The following is a 23,445-nucleotide window of genomic DNA, read 5'->3' on the forward strand; positions in this document are numbered from 1 at the left end:
ATAAAGTGACAAAGCTATACCCAGCCTGTTCAGAAGCCTAAGGCAGGCCTCATTGGATGCTGAGCTAATGATTGTGGCATTAAGGTTTATCTGCTTCGGACTTTGTGATGCTGAGCTCCCAGAGCTGGCAGCATTTGTACTTGAAGAATTTGCAATTCCAGGACAGGGTTTCAGGAAACGGCTTCTTGGATATTTGAGTGTGGACAATTATCACCTTTTAGCAGATTATGGAACAGTGCTTCAGATGATATTTCTTTATATAAATGCACATTTCGCAGGATTGTACGCTATTTATGGGGGGTGGTTCCTTGCCATCAAATCCCAGAACTAAGTAAAGAGCACTTAAATATCGACGTCAAAAGAAGAAAACTGAAATATCGATTTTCTATTCAATATATTGATGCAAAATACCAGCCATACTGATTTCATTGTGGCTCTATACATTTGCCTTTTGCCCAATATTTGAACATAGCACCCCTTCCACAGCTTTTTCGGGGGTCGCCCACTCCCAGCCCACTGCTACAGCACCACCCAAACCAATTATTTGTTTTGTGCACATTTTAGTTTGGCATGCAGTACTTGATATTGTGCACGCTTTGTTTTTTCACTTTATTTTGGCATACAATACCTGATATTGTGCACTCTTTGTTTGGACCGTCTTTGTTTTTGACTCAATATTGTGTTATTTACTGTAGGGCTTTATCATATTTAGGGATGAATAAGCATCATCTCGGACAGAAGCACCCCAGGCAGTGTTATCAGTAATATAATGGCCAAGCCTTGTCATAATAAAGAGTTACTAAAAGGATGCCGAATCTTACCCAGGTACAATCTGACATAACCTGATGATAAAACATTTCCCAAAAATCATCGTTTCTCCAAACGCACACTCGGGTGAGAGAAAACCAGGATTAGAGGAGAAATACAATGCTGAGCAGGATGTAGAGGTGGGCAAAATACTGGCTAGGTTCGTACGTAGCTCTTTCTGACCAGCCCTGGGCATTAGACAAATTTAAAAAGTCTAAAAAGTTTTGATGAAGCAGAAAGTCCAAAACTGCCTCACTGGACCCATAGAATAACTTTAAAAACAATATTGTCTGAAAGCCATTGGGAAGTTTGCATTACCTACAAGTTCATCTCTGCGAAAGGCAAAAATGTCCTGGTCCAGGGCCCACACTCTCCGTTAGTGAACAATTGAACACACAAAGCCCATCTTCAATGTTATTGCTAAATAACCACAAAAGCACCCCAATGGGGTTAAACTAACAGGTTAACCATCTTGTAAACTTCTGTGAGACACTAGTTATTCTGCTTAGTTCTAGTTCTTCTTCCTACTTGACACTCTTCATCCTAGTCCTTCCTCTCCTTGTCCTGCGTACTACTCCTTTTTTCTAGTACTTCTTCTCTTGCATTCTAGTCCTTCTCATGTGTCCTATGCCTTCTCCTTCCACCTAGTCTTTCTTTCATAATAGCCCTAGTCTTTTTCTTTCATTCTAATGCTACTTTTTCCTCCTATCCCTCATCATCCTAGTCTTTCTCCTTCTCCTTTATCCTAATGCTTCTTTTTTGTCCTTCCTCTCTTTTCCATAGCCCTTCCTCTTTCTTCCCCATCCTTTGTCTAAGCTTTAATCCTTCTCCTTAATCCTAGTCATTCTCTTTGGTCCTGGTACTTCCACTTCATCTTGGTCCTTCTCCTTCTCCCTCATCCTGTCTTTCCCTCTCATTGATGCCTTTCTCCTTCATCCTAGTAGAAACTTTGTCCTAGTCCTTCTATTTCATCCTAGTCCTCCTTCACTCTAGCCCTTCTTCTCTCTGATGCTTTTTCTTTGTTCTAGTCCTTCTCCTTCATCCCAGTCCTTCTCCCTCATTCTAATACTGCCCCCTACTCCTTCGAACTAGCCCATCTTCCTAGTTAGACTGTTTTTCAGGCACAGTCTCTTAGTCACAATGTTCCTCTCCATATGTCTATCTTTCTGTTCTATCTTTTTGACTTGAAGTAAATGGGTTGGGAAGGATTACACTACTCGGTTGGGAACGGTTTATATCCAAGGGTAATTTGGAGATTGTAGGTGTATTTTAACATTATTATTATATGCCATACTGGATGGTACATCGATCAAAGGCATGTTATGGGCCTACGTAGTATGCTGTAAAAGGTGCATACATAAATGCATACCAACAAATATAAAAAAACAAACAACAGCAAAAGTCAACACTATTGGCTTTGCCAGTGCCTGTTAATGATCATCGTCATGTGCAATGGTGCAAGCTGTATTGCTGCCCTTTAGTCATGCATGGAGGTTATTGGGGCTTTTAAGGCTGCACTTGGCAAATGACAGCCAATGATTCTTTTGACTGGGCCTCTCGAAATGTCTTTAAAAGCTCAGCAACACAGATTGAAAAACAAAAAAAAGAAAACAAAGTACACTAAAAGTTAATAGTGCGCATAGGCTGAATTACCACCAAAAACAAAGAAAAGCTCGAGTCCTCCAAGATCTCACTGTCAATCTAACAATCAACTAGAGCTGAAACCTCCATCTCTGCCTTCCGCAACAACCTCAAGACCACCTTCCTTAACTAGTACCACGACTGCCTCCTCTACTCATGCCATGTATATTGTAATATAATCAGAAATGTAATATAACTTTATTGTAACATTGTATATATATTGCTCATGACTATGTAACTAAGCTTTGTACTGTAACAAGTGCCACGATGTCCTCGGGCTGATGTACGCTATATAAATATTAATAAAACAAAACAAAACATAACAAAAATCATTGCATTGGCAAAGCCACCCGGTTTGGCGTGGGATAGATATTTGTCAGGTACTGCCAAATGGTACTAAATGGCCATAAGATGGTAACAGCTGGAAAAGGATGCGTGTGTCTGGCAAAGGCCCATCTAATATCTATACACAATGCTTGTTTTAACAGAACTTCATCTCAAGGAACAAATGTGAGATGCATGCTGTTATAAATCAATTGACGCACTTGGTTAAAACATTTCTAGTACACCCGTACCTCACTAAAAGGTAAAATTCAGCCATTGGAAGACTGCTTAGAAATCAAACTAGTAGAGCCTATATAACACAAAGCTTTTGGTAACTGTAATCCACCTTAAAGAGATCCCACGAGCGTATGTATTTGGCAGAGAGGTGGGCACGTAGTTGGTGGGAACGGCCATATGGATTAGAATGGCCATGGGTGGTTAATGGGTGGGTAAAAAGCCATAGACCTCACGTGAGCATGCTGTTCCTCCTCAAATCCTATCTCCCTCCTATCTGTATTACAATGCAATTGTTTTGGCTTAAGTGAAAGCCAGAACTAGAGAAACGGGCATTGGTCAGAGGAAGGATGCTGCATGTAATGTAGAAGTGATAGCTTTAAGGGGTTTGTGTGCATCATAAATCAAAGCAAACAAGTTCAAGGCAAGGGCGTACATTCTGTGCATGAGAGCTTTCCCGAGACGTTGCGAGAGATAAAGAGGGTTCATATGAAGTTACCTGCTGGTTGAGTTCGACTATTTGTGCGTCCACATCGCTGCCACCGTTCCTCGTGGCGGGCAGGTTTTTCCGAAGATTAGAAACAGCAGGGACATTTGGCAACCGTGCTTGTGGCGTCATGCTCTTTGGGCCTGTTGGAGATGTTCTCTGTGGGACTTCAGGAAGCAGGTGCGAGAGGAAAAGTGAAAAGAAACGTTTGACATATTAGAAAGTTACATTTCTTTCAGCTAAGCATTTCAGTTGTCTTTATAATTAGAAAAGCATGCACGGGGTTTCTTTTCTTCACCCTCAATGCCTCGTTTCTTCCCCCACCAATGTCTCCACATTCTCCCTCTTAACACGAAGTCCGCTGAAATCACCGAACATCGAAAACAAACAACGTTTACATTCCAGTGTCTCTCAGCAACGAGGACCCATCGCAGACGCTGTGCTTGAGCAGGCCAGGCCACCTGACTCCTGTAGCCCCCGCTCCTCATTATTTACTGGAAGAGTTGCAAGAAAATTTACTTTCCAGAATGGTCCATGAGAAACGTACACGTTTGTGGTTATTGTGCAACGCATGGATTGGATGGTCCCATTCAGGGACAGGAGCCAGGCAGGGCCTTTCAACTCTTGCATTTGAAACGGGCCCCGAGCTCTTGTCCCTATGTTGGCCGTTTCTGCATAAAGCAAATACTTCAGTACAATAACGTGCGCTTTGCAGCACCCAAATTACTGGTCCTGTGCAGGAGGCATTAGACTTTTCCTTGCAATATCCAGCAGAGCTAGGTCTCCACTGTTACCGAGTGGCCCTTCTATATGTGTTGCCCCTTTAAGGCGGTGTGTCCTTCCCAACTGTATTGCCCTTTTAAGATGGAAAAGGGAGCCCGGCAGGCACGTTAGGGATTAACTGCTGCAGACTCCGAAACACTGTGTCTCTCTTATTGAGGTATGCAGGCTCTCCCTGCATATCAGGGCCTGCAGGCCAGGTTGCCATGGGGTCCCCCTGCCAGTGAGGCATCCAGGGTCTGCATGAGCCGGAAGGGCTTGCCCTGCCCCTCTAAGACTGAGTGTCCCCCGGCACTCCCTCGAGGCACTGGGCCTCGGAGGTGCTGATGTCCTGAAGTACCCCAGGGGGCTGGTGCAATGCCCATGACCAGTCCCCCCTGTAACAATAACCACTGCCAATTACCCTATCCCGCGATAAACTTTCGCTTCTCACCTTTTGTAATTAAGTGGCATGGTCGGGAAACAGTATGCAGGCATTGCTTCACAAACTAAAAAGTGTGCAACTGTAAATGAATAAATGCCGGCCAAAGGTAGATCTCTGTACAGCTAGGGCGGGCAGGATCATTTTGAAATGGGACCTCACACATCTCACAGATGGCCTTAAGAACACACAAACCTTCGAAGATAGTTCAAGGGTGTTTTATTTTCAGAAGAGGCACGGGGGTCTCCAAAGGCTGTCCCTACTGCGGGCCATTCTCTCATTAATCCAGGCGTCCCTCAACCCCAGGATTGTCACTGTCACGTTGTAACGTGACTCATACTGCCCCTCCCATTTCATTATGTGGGTGGCCTCTGTTTTGGGCCATAACAGACATGGGACATTGGGTTAGGGCTCGGGACGGGGAGTAGGGGAGTCACGTGGGATTGGGGTTTGGACAATTGAACCGTAATTTGTGAGAAATAAAGAATCGTTACAACATTCTGTGTGTTCATATTTCCTGTTGGGGCCCAGCCTCCCGATTCTGTTTGAAGAGCCCTGTGCTTTGTTAGCAAGAAGGCTCTCACATTGGCTACAAGGTGAGGCGCGAAACAATCCAGCACCGCGCATGGAGCTGAAGCCATACGTGTGAAGAGAAATACAAATGCTGAGGAGAGACAGTGACTGTGGAGCAGTGTGGAAACGGACAGGAGGGTGCTGTCAGGCACGTTATACGCACATCAGCGCGCCTCCAAAGAACCGCAAGTACTTTTACTATAGAAACATCACCGGAAGCCTGGCACCTTCAACAACTGGATTTTTTTTTCTTGCGTCTGCATATTGCACACATCTCTCCAGTACCCGTATTCATAAAGCTTAAAAGGGGGGAGGAGAAAAACGAATTACGTCGGAAGCCAGCACTGTTAACATTTGCAGTTTCATGCGCCCGCAGAGTGCGCACATCCCTCCCATATCCATAGCACGGACACATTAAAAAGGGGAGGAGAAAACAAAACATATGGGAAGCCCGGCACTGTTAGAACAAAAAAAATTATAATAAGGAAAATTTCAGAGTGACGCAGCAAGGATGCACAGCCCTGCGTGATATAGAGCATACCAAATCCTGAGAGGAAAAGTGTAGTAAACTCTTATAACGATGACAGGAGGCTGTAGGGTAGCTTAATGTCCTTTATTAACTGGGCGACATCTGCTGCAAACATATGCTCATAAACGTGCCAAAACAACCAGGCAACGTGCCTGTTAACAGCTGCAGGGCTGGGGAGCTGGGGAGCCTTGTGGTGCAGGCCCCAAGCCCAAATTTCGGAGGAGCCATCAGGACACGTCCTGATGCATCCTCTGCCGCTCCCGTAATGCGCGCGGCGCGCGCGGTCTTGGTGCGGCCGCGAGATCTCGCGAGAGTGGGGCTCTCGCGATATCTCTACACACCTCCCATGGGTAATGCAAAGGAAGTTCATTGCAAGACATAGTCTTTGTATCTCACCGGTCTTCTGTGCTCTCTACTGGGTCGGCCACCTTCTCCGGTGCGAACTTCCGTCTGCTCCTGTTCTGGTTCAGACCTAGGTGTTTCCGGTTCCATCTCTGTTTCTTCCCTCTCTCTGTCCCATCTCTGTTTCTTCCCTCTCTCTGTCGTCCCTCTCTGGCTCGCGTTCTTCCCTTCGCTCATAGTCTAATCCTCCTTCCGCATGTGATCTCTCTGGGGTCCTCGCTCTATCTTGTCTCTTCTGAAAAAAGGGCTACTCTTTCCAGATTCCACGTGCGCCCATCTTCGGTGCGAACATGGTTGGTTCCCCTATGACTCACTTTGATGGGTCTGCTGAACCGCAAGCCTGTGATTTGATCTTTTTTTGGTAGTCTTATTTTGACCCAATCTCCCCTTCCCATGTCTGATGCTTGCTTGGTTCTTCTTCTTCGGTCACTCCATGTTTTCATGCGTGCCTTGCTGTTTTCAATTCTCCACACCACCTCTGACATGTCCACTGCTTCATCCTCTCTTACTTTGGACAGCCATGGGGGTATGAGCGTGGAGGCTGCACTCCTCCCTCTCAACATTCGAAACAGGGATATTTGCGTGATCCCGTTGGGAGTGAGCCTGTGGGCCGCTATGGCCTCCTTGGTTGTTTTCAGTGGGTCCATTCCAGAGGCTGTGGCTAGTTGGATGGCCCCTTTAATGAATCTGTTGGCCCTCTCTACGAGCCCATTGGCTTGGGGATGATACAAAGCCGCTTTCTTTTGGCCTATGTGGTGCTTTCTCAGGAATTGTTCCATGTCCTGTGATATAAGTTGTACCCCATTGTCCGTCACTACCTCCTTGGGGAGGCCTTCCCTTTGAAAAATTTCAGTGAGGACTTCGATTACTGTCACGGTGGTGATGTTCGGGACAAACTCCGCCTCGACCCACTTGGATAGGTAATCTACCAGCACTATGCCATACTGATGTTCTGGCGCCATCGCCTCCAGGGGTCCTATAAAGTCTATGCCCACTTTTGACCACACCGCTTCTGGTACTTCTGTGGGAATTAGGGGTGCCTGTCTGACTTTTAATCTTTTGTCGCTATTGAGGCACTCATGACACCGCTCTATCATGGTGCGAATCTCTTGGTCCATGGAAGGCCACCAGTAGGCCTCTCTGACTCTGCGACGGGTCATCGTGTTTCCCAGGTGACCCGCATGGGCTCTGCAGAGAATGGTTCTCCTCATGCCTACGGGTGGGATTATCTGGTCCGTTTTCATTATTATTCCGTCCGTTTCAGATATCTCCTCGGCCACCTTCCAATAGGGTCTCATGCCTTCTGGCATTGCTTTTTCATCGGGCCACCCTTCCTTGATCCAGTCTCGGATTTTTGCCATGGTCGGGTCTTTTCCGTCTTCTTCCAACCAGTGTTTTTCACTGAGTTCCAGGTAATCAGGTGCTTTTATATCAGTGATGGATGCCACGATGCACTCCCCTTGTAGAAACGTGGTGGCCTTGTCTTTGCCCTCTGGCAGTCTCGACATGCAGTCTGCCTGCAAGTTCTTCCATCCTGAGATGTGCTGCACTTCAAACGTGTACTCCTGCAGTTTTGCTGCAATGCGTGCCAATCTGGGTGTAGACACTTTTGTGCCTCCCGGGCTGAGCATGTGGATGAGGGGTTTATGGTCTGTCACCAATTTGAATTTCGTGCCCCACACATATGTTCTGAAATGTTCTACCGCCCATGCACATGCCAACATTTCCTTTTCTATGGTGGAGTAGTTCTGTTCCGCCGAGGACAAAACCTTCGAGGCAAAGGCTACCACATGTTCCGTGTCTCCTTTCTTCTGCGTTAGAACGGCTCCTAGTCCATACGCACTGGCATCCGTGGTGATGACTGTCTCCCACTCTGGGTTAAATGGCTGTAAACACGGCGCTTCCATGATGTGCCGTTTTATACTTTCGACCGCCTTCTTTTGGGGTTCTTGCCACAAGAATTCCGAACCTTTTTTGAGGAGGTCACGGAGTGGTGCCGAGGTTTCTGAGAACTTGGGGATAAATTTGGCGTAATACTACGCCAGTCCGAGAAATGATCTTACTTCATCTTTGCTGGTGGGTTCCGGTGCTTTAATTATGGCATGCATCAAGTTTTGTTTGGGACTAATCCCTTTTTCTGAGATTTTGTACCCCAAGTACTCAACTTCTTTCGCTTTGAATACGCATTTTTCATGGCGTAGTCTCACACCTGCTTCTTGCAGCTTGGTCAGGACAGTTCTCAGTGTGGCATCGTGTGTCTGTTCATCCCCTGCATACACGAGGATGTCATCCTGAAAATAGGCAACATTTCCGACCTTCCGTAGCAGGACGTCCATCATGCGTTGGAAAGCTGATGCCGCTGACGATAAGCCGAATGGCATCTTGGTGAACTGATAGGTGCCAAACAGTGTGATGAATGCTGTGAGAGGTTTCGACTCTTCGTGCAATTGTATTTGGTGGTATGCGTTTCTCATATCCAATTTTGGGAATATTCTGGATTCTTTCATCAACAGAATGAGTTCGTTTATGCTCGGTAGTGGGTAGTTGTCGGTGATGACTTCTAAGTTTAAACTGCGAAGGTCAATGCACACTCTCAGCTCTTGTGAGTTGGGCTTCTTTATGAGTACGACCTGGCTCAGCCATTCCGACGCTTCAATTTCTTCAACGACACCCTCCACTCTCATTTTGTCCAATTGATTCCTGAGCATGTCTCTTGCGGTTGCTGTTACTGGCCTCACTCGATGCTTGACTGGGACGGCACTCTTCTTGAGCATTATTTTATGGACAAAGCCCTTGATGTGTCCCGGCTCCTCCGAGAAAAGATTTGGATAGTCACTCTTGTCAATGGGCCCGCTCCTCGCGCCGACAGACAGTACCTGGTCTTCTGTGCTGGGGTCCAGTTTGATTTTCAGCTTGTCTTGGTCGTCCCATCCCGGGCCTTCATGACTGAAGTAGACTCTGGTGATGGTTTCTCTTCCCTTAAACTCCACTTTTCCATTGATATATCCCAGTAGTTCGACTGACGCCCCGCCGAAAACTGTGGGTTTGTGTCGTGTAGTGAGAACTTGGACCTTTTCTTTTCCCACCATTTCTTTGTAGGTTCGTAGGGGTATGATGGTGAGGTCCGACCCGGAGTCCGCCATGACTTTTGTTTCTAGGCCGTCGATTTTGATTATACAATGGGGCTTTTCTCTTCTCGCCCTTGTGCTGTTTACCATAATGACGGTGGGTCACCCCTCCTCTTCTGAGGACGATTCTCTCTCGATGTTGCGATCTGTGTTTATGCTGGTAACTTTCTTGTTCCTCCATCGACACACAATCGAAAACTGGCCAATGCGTTTGCAGATGGAGCACTCTTTATCTCTGGCTGGGCACTCCCTGTCGAACGCCAGGTGTTTCGTGCTGGTGCACCTGTGGCATTTTAGGGGTTCTTTCTTGCCCCCTCTCCCCTCTCTCGGGTCTGGTGCCTGTCTTTCCTTTCTCGAGTGAAATGCAACCGCTTGAATTTCGGTGGAACTCTGAGCTCCTGTGAGTTCTCTTCGTCTTCCCGCTGTTTCTTCGACTGCTCTGGCAATTTCAATCGCTTTCTCTAGCTGTAACTCTTTCTCCACTATGAATTTGTCTTGAACTTTCCTGCTGTTTGTGTGGACTACCAACATATCGCAGATGAGGCTCTCAGCATTGTTGCCAAAACTGCACAGCGCCGCCAGTTCCCGCAGCTTGGTGACGTAATCGTCAACGGGCTCTGAGATTTCTTGTTTGCGGCTGTAAAAACGTATTCTGTGCAACACCGTGCTTTCTTTGCTGGCAAATCTCTTTACGATTCTCCTTACTGCCTCCTTAAAGACATCATTGTTGTCACCCGCCACCGGAATTGGGGTGAGACTCTCAAACACCCTCTGCCCTTCCACTCCCAGGGCGTTAAGTAACATAGCCCTGCGCCGTGCCGCTGAAAATCCTGCCCCTCCCAGTGCCTCCACATACGTCCTGAATAAGGGTTGCCATTGCGGCCACGGGATGGCAGGTCTACCTGGAGTTTGCAGGAAGGGCGGTGGTGGCGTCGCTCCTTGCATGTTCTCACGTGGGTTGTAGTGGTGATCCTCGTCGCCAATTTATGTAGTAGACTCTTATAAAGATGACAGGAGGCTGTAGGGTAGCTTGATGTCCTTTATTAACTGGGCGACATCTGCTGCAAACATATGCTCATAAACGTGCCAAAACAACCAGGCAACGTGCCTATTAACAGCTGCGGGACTGGGGGGCTGGGGTGCCTTGTGGTGCAGGCCCCAAGCCCAAATCTCGGAGGAGCCGTCAGGACACGTCCTGATGCGTCATCTGCTGCTCCCGTAATGCGCGCGGCGCGCGCGGAGGCGGTCTTGGTGCGGCCGCGAGATCTCGCGAGAGTGGGGCTCTCGCGATATCTCTACAAAAAGCTCAGTGAAACCACACATGAGCTCAGTAAGATTAACAAAAAGTGTGGCAAAAGTGCCCTGCCACGTGTAAGGGGGCATATGGATCCCAACCTTCCACGCCATTCTGTGCCACTGTGTCAAAACAATGTAAAACAGTGTGAAAGCCAAAAATAAGGCATTTTTCAACTAAGAAAAGACACCACAAAAGTGGTCATACCACAGACAGATGAACAAGCAACACAGCTTAACAGTTAAAAAGGGGCCTCCAACCTACACGTCAAACCACGCTAGCACCTTCTTGAGGAACCCAACCACTCACTATATCTGAAGAAGATCCCACGTCCATGTCTGTGGCCGGCCCTACAAATGAAACACCACCATCTACAAACAGAGGGTCCCAAGTACTACATTTAGCACATGCCTTTGATGTCAGAGATACCAGCAATCTTAAACCACGTTGGGCAACCTGGGTATGAGGTTTTAACTTCTATGTAGGGGCCATAGGGCTTAAAGATGACATCAGACTTAAAAACACACTTTCCATGGCAGTGGGTCCTGCAGTCAGAGATATTGTAGGAGAACTAATCTTGACACAGCTTTATATCAAGAACTACACACCAAATTAACGGAATGTTTCACTCCACTCACTAATATGGATTATGAAAGACATCTCTTTCATACCACACATCAAGAAAAAGGGCAATCGTTAGACAATTTTTTGATGAGATTATGCATCAAGTTGAAGCACTGTGAATTCCATCGATACTCCAATGATGAAGCGCTCCGGTACCAAGTAATAGCTGGGTGTGACTCAAGGTTTTCGAAAGAAACTCTTGCAAAGCAGCGATCGCTAGATGAAATTCCTGCCCTGGCAAGAATGGAAGCAGCTGTGGAATCCCAACTAGATAAATTAGGAAAAGTCATCATACAGACGAAAGCTGCTGAACCAGAAGCTGTTAAACTATTCTCCTCAGCCAACTCATTACAAAGGTGCATCGAGGCAACATGCTACAGGTGTAGATATGAGTGCCCCCACACGGGAGAGTGCCCTGCCCTAGGACAAAAGTGTGCTGCATGCAGGGGCTATAACCATTACATGGCCATGTGCAAGAATGCTCCCATCCAACCCTCCTTCCGGAGAAGTTTCAGAGAACCAAGAAAACTGGTATCCATGAACCCGCGTGAAGGAGGTCCAGAAACAGACCTACGATGGCAAAGGCAAGATGACAGGGACAGTAAGAAAGCATACCCGAAAGAAGAACACAGGCCGTCTGACAGCTCCGGATGCAGCCGGTGCCAGCGCTATGTCTGATACATTGAAATGAAGTCCCCTTCTAGCAGTGATTCATCCTAGTCAGGGGAAGACCAACGGAAGAAAGGGTGGGCTTTGAATAACAGCACTGCAACCCAGTATAGCCCTGTCCTTAGCATCAAGTAAATGACATGCCCATGGATTTTCTCATTGACACAGGTGCCACTGTCAATATAATGTGCGAAGAAGCCTATGATTCTCTCCCATACTCAAAAAGACTATGGCTGACATGTATCCCTGTGGCTCCACCACACCACTGCCCTGTAAGGGTGTCATCTCAGTAACGTGTGCACACAAATCACATGTTGCAAAAATACAAGTACACGTTCTCAGAACAGAAGCAAAAAGTGGTTGCATACTCAGTTTTAAGACAGCTCTAGACATGGGACTTGTTCACATCATGTATCAGTTAATGGCCTACAAGTAATTTTCTAGACCAGAAGACACCGAGATGGCCTTCCCAAAATTGTTGAAAGGATTAGGGAAGCTAAGGAATCGGAAAGTCCAACTTCATATCAACCCCGATAAACCTGCCACTCAGCACTACAGAGGAATAACTATTAACGTACAAACTCAAGTGGAAGATGAAATCAACAAACTAATAAAACAACATGTCACAGAGCCGGTAACAGGTCCAACCTAATGGGTGTCACCCATATTACCTGTACCAAAGTAATCACCAGATGGGTAAATAAGGTTATGTGTGGATATGAGGATAGCAAATGAGGCTATAGAAAGAGAAAGACATCAAGCACCTCGGATAACAGATATGATCCACCTACTGCATGGAGCCAAACACTTCTCAAAGTTGGATCTTACAAAGGGATTTCATCAGATTGAAACTGCCCCAGAGTCCACATACATCACAACTTTCTTCACACATCTGGGTTTATTCCAATACGAAAGACTCCGTTTTGGTATCTCCTTGGCTGCTGACGTCTTCCAAGAAGAGAGCCATAAGGTCACCAGCCATGTTCCAAATTGCTTGAATTATTCAGATGATGTACAGGTCTATGGCAAATCAAAGGAAGAATACAATGCGGCTCTACACAAGGTCTGTACAGCACTTGAGACAAAAGGTCTGACACTCAATAGAGCAAAGTGTGAGTTCAGAAAAGAAACTTAGGTTTTTCGGACACATTCTCTGAAAGAGGAATGAAACCAGATACTGAGAAGGTTGCGGCCCTTAATTCTACTCAATCACCCCAAAACGTATCAGAGTTACATTTTTTCCTTGGGCTGGCAAGCTATTGTGCCAAATATTTACAAGACTATGCTATAGTGAGTAATTCACTACGTCAACTCACACGGAAAAATCAGACATTCGAGTGGACATCAGAATGTCAAAAGGCTTTCAAAACCATCCGGGACTTCGTCAGCAAAGCCAAAGACATGGCGTACTTTGACACTGACCGTAAAACTGAAGTAATTGTAGATGCCATCCCAGTAGAGACCTGGGTGCCATATTGACACAATGTGAACCTACAGATCCCTCTGGAAGACTTATAGTGGCATTCGCGAGCAGAAGCCTTACAACAACAGAACAAGCCTATTCTCAAGCTGAAAAAGAAAGCTTAGCGGTAATGTGGGCCTGTGAATATTTTCACCTCTTCTTATATGGCAAAATCCTCACAGTAATCACCGATCATCAAGCACTTCTAATAATTTTTGGTGACTCCAAGACAAGAATACCTTCTCAGATAGCAAGATGGGGACTAAGTCTCCAAGACTACAAATTTAACATCCTACATCGCCCAGGGAAGGAAAACAACCTGGCAGATTACCTCTCAATACACCATGAAGGACCGCCTCAAGCAGGCCCATCAATAGCCGATAACTACATCAACTACATCATACATCACCTTCAACCACTACCGGTGGAAGGGTCAACCATATGCAAAGAATCAGAAAACAACAGAACCCTTGTTATAATGTCTCATTGTATCCGGACTGACAGGATATCACACGCCAAGCAACGAGCTAGACAAGAACAAAAGTCTGTAAAAGATGACAAAGTCATTGAACTTGTGAAAGAGGAGCTGATGGTCATTGACGACTACATCATATTGAAAGGGTCTAAAGTCATCATCCCGTCCTCACTACGTAAACGTGTTGTCGCGTTAGCATATGAAGGTCACCGAGGAATTGCTTCCACGAAATGTCTCCTGAGCGAGAAGGTGTGGTTTCCGAAGCTGGGCGCTATGGTGGAAGAAGTCATTGGCAGGTGTGATCTGTGCGCACTAGTCACTCTTCCGCCGCACCCAAATCCGCTATAGATGTCAACACTTCCTGGAGGCATCTGGGAAGAGGTGGCAGTAGATTTTTTTTGGACCATTACAAAATGGGAAATACGTACTACTACTCATAGATGAACATTCTCGCTTCCTCAATGCACAACTCATTGACTCTACGGCTGCAACATACGTCATTCCAGCTCTGGACCGAATGTTATCCACATATGGTATAACCAAGGTCCTGAAATCAGATAATGGACCCCCCCTTTACAAGTCATGATTTTGAGAACTTCACCAAGTACATGGGGTTCCTACACCGCAGGATAACACCACACTGGCCTCAGGCCAATGGGATCATCGAACGATTCATTGCCAACATCAAGAAGACTTTACAGATGGCTAACCTGATCAACAAACCCTTTGAACAGGCACTATATCAGCTGCAACGTGATTATTGTCACACTCCTCACAGTACCACCGGGTTCAGCCACTCTGAGCTCATGCTTCGACGAGTCATAAGAACCAGATTACTGGAAAGACTGAATCAAGAGCAAATCACTGGCCTCGAACAACAAGTCAAGGATCGTGATAGAGAGCAGAAGGAGAGAATGAAGGTTAGAGCACAGGAGTGTGAAGTGAATCTAGGAGATCAGGTAGTGGGATGCCAGCAAAGAACTAGGAACGAAGACTCGACATTTGCCCCAGAGATGCTAGTGGTGACTGCCAAGAAAGGCAAGATGGTAACAGCTAGTGGAGATCACCAACAAGAAATAACGCAGAACTCATCTCGATTCAAGAGACTTCCTAGTCGCATACCGGGTAAATGGAAGCTGTCAAGAGACAGCGCTGAAGGATCTTTTTCAAATGACTCATATCAAGGAGACAGTGAACATTCTGAAGCTGATGAACAGTGCCAAGGAGAATGCTCACCCGCTCAAGAACTTCCTTATCCCAGAAGGCCTCAGGGTAGTCGTATAAAACCCATAAGGCTGATTGAAGAAATGGGATGAAGTGCGGCACCATGCAGTACTCTAAAAAGGGGAGGGAGATGTCCCCTTGCAACATGACTCGTACTGCCCTCCCAAATCGTTATGTGGGTGGCCTCTGTTTTGGCCCATAATAACAGACATGGGACTTTGGGTTAGGGCTGGGGCGGGGAGTAGGGGAGTCACGTGGGATCGGGGTTGGGACAGTTGAACCGTAACTTGTGAGAAATAAAGAAGCATTACAACATTCTCTGTGTGTTCGCATTTATGGCCCTGTTGGGGCCCAGCTTCCCAATCCTGTTTCAAGAGCCCTGTTCTGTCTTAGCAAGAAGGCTCTCACAATCACTATAGATTGGTAACCTCTACTATCTAAGAAACTGTCTGGTTGTGATGGCCTAAAGTCAAAAACCTTCTCTCTCTAACTCCCTCTGGGAACAATCCAGGTAGTCCCTGACCTAATTTTCCCAATGCACTATAACATAAGGGCTGGCACCCTTCATGCACTCAGGCCTAATTTGGTCCTTTCCTTCTGTGCCCTGGTATTCCTCTCCCTATGTCTCCCTGTCGTTCTCCCTTTCCTCCTCCCACTCTACTCCCTACTTCTCCACCCATTGTCTCTTCTCTCTCCCTCACACTTCTATCACTCTGATGTACCTTTCTCTACTTCCTACCTCTACCTTCCATTCTTACTCTCTACCCTCCACACCAATACAACTACTACTAATCTCCCCTCTCCACACCACTATTGTCCCCTCTCCACTTCACTCACACCTCCTCTCCCATTTACTCACTTTTCACATCCCTAGTCACCTTCCCATCCACTCCCGATTCTCTATCAGTTCCATTCACACACCTTGCAGGCACAGTCAAACCAAAGTACCACTTTCTCCCACCAAGCAAAACCTCAACTTGCGACACTTATTTTCTTGGTCTTCCTTCTCCAGCCCACCGTTTTCCCTTTCCCTTGTTTGACCTCCATTGGCTCTCTTTCTCTGACAAGGTTCCCCTGGCCAATCTGCTTTCCTTTCCACGAATGAGATGCTCACGTGAGAAAGAGCATAAAGGGGGTCTTCAGCCCGCCCCTTTTTTGTATGTTGGTCCCCCGGCTCTTGTCAATGGCGAGCTGCTGCTGTGCTTTCAATGTCCCAGTTCACATGAGGGATTTCTGGCATGTCAATTTAACAGCAGGACTGTCCCTGGCCCCTTCGCAGTTAAGAGTATTGAGGTCTAGTGAGTTTATTGCTGGAAAGATGTATACAGTGCTCCGGGTCTTGCGGAGGGTTGCACTATTGTTTGAGTCCAGCTTGCATGGCGGCCTTTGCTTGCCGAATCATTGTTTGGATCGTACACAGTCTGCAGCTCTCTCAGCATCTACCTCCTTAATGGGCTGCGCACTCACTCTTCCACCCTGGGGTCTTCTGGGATCTGTACTTTCCTAGGGGAAACAAATATAGTGGGCAGCAGTGTGCACAACAGATACGGAGCAAGAAAAGGTGGTACTCATATCAACCAGGAAGGTACATGTAGACAGGGTCATGGTTCTGGAATTGATATATACCTCCACCCTTTCTCTAAAGCCTCCCTCCTCCCCTGTGCATCTAGCTTACTGGCAATACTGGAAACAGGATGAAGATTTGTCATCCCTTTACAACTCACTGAAACAAAGGTCAAACAGGAGAAAATCTGTACCTAAGGTAACCTCTTAGGGGAGACCAGGCGTGACTTTAATGGGCACGGATAGTGTATGTATAGACCACTCGATACGAACACCACAGAGTAAATAAACCCAGGTAGGGAATAAGGCCAAGAGATAGTTTGCAAGGATAACAAGGCTTTACTTGCACAAAGTACAAATGCCGGCAAATAACTCTGCTGCTTGAGAGTGTTCTGCCAAGAATTACACAAGCAGCACATTAAAAAGGCACTAAGCATCATTAGTGACATTGATCATAGGGTACGGTTCAGCATGGCTGATTGGCGGGTGACATATGCGAGGGCCTGCTCCATAAGGAATGGCAGGCGCTAATTGGCTATTCTTTGTCGTCGATCTTGGTCCACGTGGGTCAGCTGGGCTCATCCAGGCGGCGAAAGTCGGGATACACAAAAGAAATTTTGGGTCATTCCGAGTTTGGAGGTAGCCATGGTGCTATTAACGCCATGGCTGCCTCCAAACCCGGGTCCGTGTCCGGTCTCATTGAATGGGTACTTACCAGGTAATTCCGACCTTGGAGGACCCGGTAAATCCCCATTCAGTAAACCATTCCCCATTCCCATGTGAGCCCGCATAGGGCTCAATGGGAATGGGGAAGGCGCTAATTACGGGCCCGCAAATAGCGAGCTCGTTATTAGCGCCCTGGTCCCTTAGCGGGACCGGCTAAGGACGTCTGGTCTGACCAGATGTCCTTTGTGGTTCCCGCTAAGGGACCTCGGAATAGGGCGGTAAGGGTTTACCGGCACCAGCATCCTTACCGGTGCCCGTAAACCCTTACCGCCCAACTCGGAATCACCCCCATTGTTTCTAATCTAAGATAAACAACTAAGACCAGCTATTCATTCATTATGGCAGGCACCTGGGCATCAGAGGAAGGAGGTGCCAGAGAGAAAGAAGGGTAAAATACAGTTATAGGGACCCTTACCTTTTGGTCTTCATTGATACTGCAGTTCCCACCCCAAGGTCTCCCCCAGGGGATTGATCTCTAATGTATCCTTCCTGGTACCTACTCATGTTATAGGAGACGTGTGTTGCGATTAGAATGATATACAGTCATGCAAGCCTTATATCTGTGGTGGGCCCCTTGGGGAGGTTAGGCTTAGGGGTTGGGTCGATGAAGGGTGGCTGGCTCGGGCCTGGCTGGGTGGGTGGGGGTCAGAAGCCCTGTTGGCAGTTTAGTGGCGATGGATGGGTGCATCGTGGGGCCTGGTACTGTCGCACGCTCTGTGCAGGGTGCATTCCTGAATACGATACTAAATTTTCGCAACACTGGAGGAACAGAAGGGAAATGGACATCAATGGGAACAGTGCTTGTTCAGGGCAGGCTGGGTGTGCTGGTGACTTGGCACCTCTATATGAGCTTGGGATGCAGATGCTACAGCACTCAGTGTGTTTGATTTGGGCCTGAATAAAAAATGGAATCGCAGGATAGGGGCAATACTAATGCTATTCACTTGCTTCTATGTGCTATTGAACATTTATAAGTTCCCTGATGGATGGGGCTGGTCCCCCTTTGTGGGCTATGTAGAGCTTGGTAAACTGGGAGGGCCTGAGGGGCGAGACTGGCTGATGTCCATCTCAACAATAGTTATCTCTGCAACACACGTGATGATTCATGGGTTCCAGACCTTTCTCTCCAGAGGGGAGCCCTTTCCTATGAGGCTAGGGAGGTGAGGCCTATACCCAATAGTCCCGCATGGGGTAGTAAAAAGCAGGATTACCTCATAGGGAGAAACTCCCCTCATGGGGATAAGGACTGCCTGTCCTATGAAAGACCTCCCTAAACCCTTGTTCCCAGAAGCTATGGCCCTGTTGACTCCTTCTCCCTCGCAACCTAAAACTACTACTCTGTGTTATTGTGAAGCCTCTACTACTGACCCAGCGTAAAGAGACCTCTGAAGATTTGTGCGAAGGTCTATCCAGGGATAGCCACAAAGCTTTTTCAGATAGACCAGGAGAAGGGAGTCATTGTTTGGGTCTAAGCATATTTGGCAAACATAAAAAGTCCTGATAAAGTGCCAGAAATAAGAAATGTGAGACAGCCATGATACCAAGAGATGACGTAGACAACCAAGTGTGAATTCAATAACAGAATCTTTATTAAATATCAGGATGGGTGTAAAGCCTAACTTGCCCTATAGCTATGGTGGGGATTTCCCTACCTAACGAAACTAAGGAATGTCTATGTCCGTAAATCCAAATCAAACGTCTTTCTGGGTCAAAACCTATGCTTGCCCTCACTTCTAAAATAAATAATGTAGTGTAGAGTTATTCTAACTCAATGGTGTTTAACAAAGTCTGAAGCAGTCTCTAGCTCTCTTCCCCAAAGTCAGGATATGGGTCCAACTATTATAGGCTTCAGATGTACCTTCATGACTTGGGTTTATCTTACCCAAGTTTCAAGCACACTTGGTTTCAATATGCACAGTTCAGAAGGAGCTCTGGGTTCCCTTCCCCAAGCTTCAAGCACTGATTCACAAAACAATGTTCCAAGGGAGCTCAGGGTTCCCTTTCCCCAAGCTTCAATCACTGATTCACACAACAATGTTCCAAAGGATCTCAAGGTTCCCTTCCCCAAGCTTCAATCACTGGTTCACAAAACAATGTTCCAAAGGAGCTCAGGGTTCCCTTCCCCAAGCTCAGAACACACTGGTTCAGTAAGAGTTCAGAAAACATGTGTTCTTAAGTTTTCTTCAGCAATTCCCATATACTTGGTTGGGGCTCTCTGGTCTGGGCGCAGTTGTCAGACCGCAAGGTCCACCCATTACAGGTCATGCAACCAGGGGCACTTCGCTTTATACATTTGGTTTGAGCCCTTGTCCAAGCTTCCTCCTTAGTACTACTTGACCCTCTGTAGTTTCACTTGCCAACTTTATATTCAATCTGTCTTTTCCTTCACCAGGTTTGTAGCTTTAGGTTCTCTTTTCGCTCCCACTTCACTGTTCCCCCTTCTACTATTTGCCTGACAGCTTTAATTACTTTTTCTTCAATAGTAGTGTTTTAGATATTTTTCATTCTTCCTCAGATATCCATAGACCTTTGACATAGTGTAGATCTCCTGCACCTGACCACTCTGATGACCAGCTTCAAAGTATTCGATCGTTAATATATCAGTCTTTCTCAGTTCCACAAAACGCTTTCAAAACTGTGCAAGTCTTCTATACATGATCACTCTGATACACAGTTTCAACGTATTGCATTGTTAATGTAGCATTTGATTGTTTTTATTCTTACTTCAGTTGGGATGCATTCACAAATATACCGTAGCACGCTCCCGCTCTGTCACAATGTATCTTCCCTTCTTTCACTCGCGTACCTGGTTTCTTCTCACACAAAAACTCACTGGTTGCGTTACTGGATGCTGCGGCTCCTTCGCTCTCATGGTTTCTCACAGAATGAGGTCAGGGTCTCATCACCCGCCCCTCGAGCACTCCTGGGCCGGCTCCTCCGCACTGCAGAACCAAACAGAAAGGGCCGACACTTCACACAGCTTCCTTCCTTCGACCTCACCGGCTCCCTGGAGACATGGCTCCCTCACCATGCTTCCACAGAGCACCCGGCTCTGCAAGTTTATGGCGTTCACGCATTTCGCTCTCTTCTGGTTTCCAACGGTCCATCTTGGCTTTCCTGCTGCTTTCGCTTCACTCTTTGCTGCTGCCACCTTTTATACACCTATGCCCATCAAGGGGTTTCAGGTGTGCTTCACTTGCCGATTCCAATTAGACCAATTACTTGGACATGCCTGGCCTTCAGCTTTGTAGTCTTCAGGATCTCTCTTCTTCGTCCCAGTACTACAGTGGTGTTTCCTATAGGTAGTCTGCATTACTCTTTGGGGCATCTGTGATGCTGGAAATGCATCGGAGGGACAGGGCCTCAGTATCCTTGTCCTTTACTGCTTTTTATCGTATGTTCTATCGTGTTTTCCGCGCAGGAGTTCACATGGGACTCCTGGCGGTGCAGCTCTCTCTTTTGGTTTGGTGAACGGACCCGTGGGATACCCTTATGGCACCCATGGGTGGGGGTACAACCCTGTGCCCCTAGTGTATGTTTTTGGGCACCTGTGGGTGGTTCAGCAGAGCAGGGTATGGGCTGGTGGCAGCTCCATGCTGAAATCGACAGGTGCGCGGAGTATCCTCCATTTTGGGATACCCCGGCCCCGCCATTGGGATCAGTTGATTCCTGATGGAAAACAAGATGGCCCCTGTGGCCTCTTGCTTTCTATTACCCATTACCTTGTTTTCCCAAAGTCCTGGGAAGCCCTGACTCTGTCCCTTCCCCCTGACTGACTGTTGGGTGGAAATGCCATATATGGTGGTGTTGTGAAGGCCTGGCCAGACTAGCTGGAGCCTACCCGGTGATGCATGTTGTGAGTACCTCCTGTGGGTGGGACCTGGGTGAATAGAGTGTGTGACGAATATGCATTCTGTGTTGTGGGTGTCTAGTATCTGGTGGTTGACATAATGACTGAGACAACCCTGCCCGAAACCGGTATGAATGGAGCTTGGAGTGTTGAATGGCTCGGTACTTGTCCCAATACACATAACTTGTTGTGAGTGTCTGGAGAGAAGGGAATGGCCTCAATACCTTGTGTGCCTGATTGGCTGCCTGCCTGAATGCCCGTAGTCGTGATTGGATGCTCGAGTGTGACCCAGCGGAATGAATGGGAGATCAACAGTATATCTGGGGTCCTCTCACTGCTAGGAATCGTGTTCAGAAGCTGAAGTCCACTACGACGAGTAACTGGAGTAACTGACGCTTGACCTTGAAGCCCTGCTGGACGAGAAGAAGTGCTGTGGCTCTTTTTCACAATCTGAAAGCTGCTGTGCCTCCAAGGACTGACCCAGAGAGGACCTGGTAAGGCGCCCTCTTCCCGAGCTATGAGGGACCATCGTGCACAGCTGATCTTTGCCAACGCTCCCTGGTAGACAGACCTTCGACAGGCTGCCAACCCGATATGGGGACTGCTGCAGAACTCCAAGGAGAAGCACTCGGACTGTTGTCCGCCACTGTCGATGACCGCTGTCGCCGACTGGAGCCGCCGTGCTCCCGTTTGCCTAAGAACTTCCATTGATCATCGGACGCTCTCATCTGCATCGTCGCACGCTTGTCTCCCGCTGGAGAAAGCCCGACCGTCGACGCGCCGAGGAACGTCCACTGGTGGGTTTCCCGCCACCTAAAGACCACAGAGACGCCGACGACTCAACGCCCTTGCTGGGCCACAGTTCTTCATCATCTCTTTGCGGTCCAGAACTATCGTCACCGAGGTGCCCCGCACGCCTCTTCCTTGCAGGACGCCAACGCTCTGTCGTCGACGAGCACCGCTCGGAACGAAGCTGCCACTTCCCTGCCGTAGTTCACCCTGTTCACCGTCGGAAGTTCGACGACCCGTGACTCCTGCCTTAAAGGGAGGGCACTCAAGAAGGGCCGTCAATTCCCCGACACCGAACGCCAAGTTCCCCGACACCTCTCGACGATCCGTGGCTCCCGCCTGAAAGGGCGGCACTCAAGAAGGATCGGTCGACGCATCGTCGGAGAACTCTACTCCACCAGGTACATTGGGGTGGGGGGGGTAAAACCTTAATAGGAGTAAGTAAGACTATCGGACAATATATGGGCTGTGCTTGTGCTATATATCTTTATTTACAGGTTGCCCAGGTGGGGGGATCTTCACACAGAACTGTGCCTAGCGGTAGGGGTCAGCATTCTGCATATTGTTTCAACCATCTTACGTTCCTGCCTATCTCTATTGCTGGTTTCCTCGTTATTGATCTGTGTGACATTTAACCGTACAGTTGATGCACTTCAAGGAGATTTGATAACATTGGTGGTACCACTTTAGAATTGTATATATTTATCATTATTGACTTCCGAGTACAAAGTGCGTTATTGTGATCGTGTACATACCTTTGAATATTAATTATATAAAGACTGTGTTTTCAGTAATACAGTGTGTGGACATTCCTTTGTGGGGGTTCGGGGACTACACTGTACTTAAGAACCAGCCTGCATCACCTCCTGAGAAGCTAGGCCTTGATTGCTCGACCACGTACCAATAATAGAGAATCTTGGCTGGGGTCCTCTGTGCCTCTCCTCTACCATATAGAGAGCGGAAGTACAGACACCCCCTACCAGTCGTTACAGCATCTTCCTCTTCTCAGTACTTTGTGTAGGTTTAGTGTGTAAATTAGGATATGGACAGCAATATCCTACAAATGTTGAGGGAGGGTAGAGTAAGTCAATGTTGGGAAAGGGGGGATACCGTGTCTCGCCCTCTGGCACCTCTTCCCAATCCGCAAGAACCTGCTGCCCACCTGATCCTCCCTCGCCAGTCCACCCCCAGGGTAGGGATCCAAAAGTGATGGCCCTTCCCTGGCCACCTTTACAGAAGATCCCTGGGGAGTAGTTGTGAGAGTGCCTTCAGGTTTCTCACAGAAGATGAAGCCTTAATTCTGTTTGCAAATCCTTGGGATTAAGTGAAGAGCTGAGTGTCGAGACTTCTAAAAACTGTATAAAGAAATATCAAGGGACAGTCTTTAAAACTCATCCATATAGACCAGGAGAAGGGAGCCATTCTCCTGGTCTAAGCAAATTT

General features: G+C 47.4%; 1 protein-coding gene across 9 annotated transcripts in view; it reads right to left on the bottom strand.

The window, feature by feature from the left end:
• The window catches only part of MAPRE3 (microtubule associated protein RP/EB family member 3), a 1,726,857-nt gene that overhangs the window by 298,249 nt on the left and 1,405,163 nt on the right, over nt 1–23,445 (bottom strand). For all 9 annotated transcript variants that reach the window (XM_069605540.1, XM_069605544.1, XM_069605539.1 and 6 more), the window contains one exon: nt 3,506–3,660. In XM_069605540.1, the coding sequence (XP_069461641.1) occupies nt 3,506–3,660 (155 nt within the window). The remainder of the gene's footprint in view (nt 1–3,505; nt 3,661–23,445) is intronic.

Source organism: Ambystoma mexicanum, chromosome 4p, assembly GCF_040938575.1.
Source record: "Ambystoma mexicanum isolate Mex_15411 chromosome 4p, UKY_AmexF1_1, whole genome shotgun sequence".
Lineage (NCBI taxonomy): Eukaryota > Metazoa > Chordata > Amphibia > Caudata > Ambystomatidae > Ambystoma > Ambystoma mexicanum.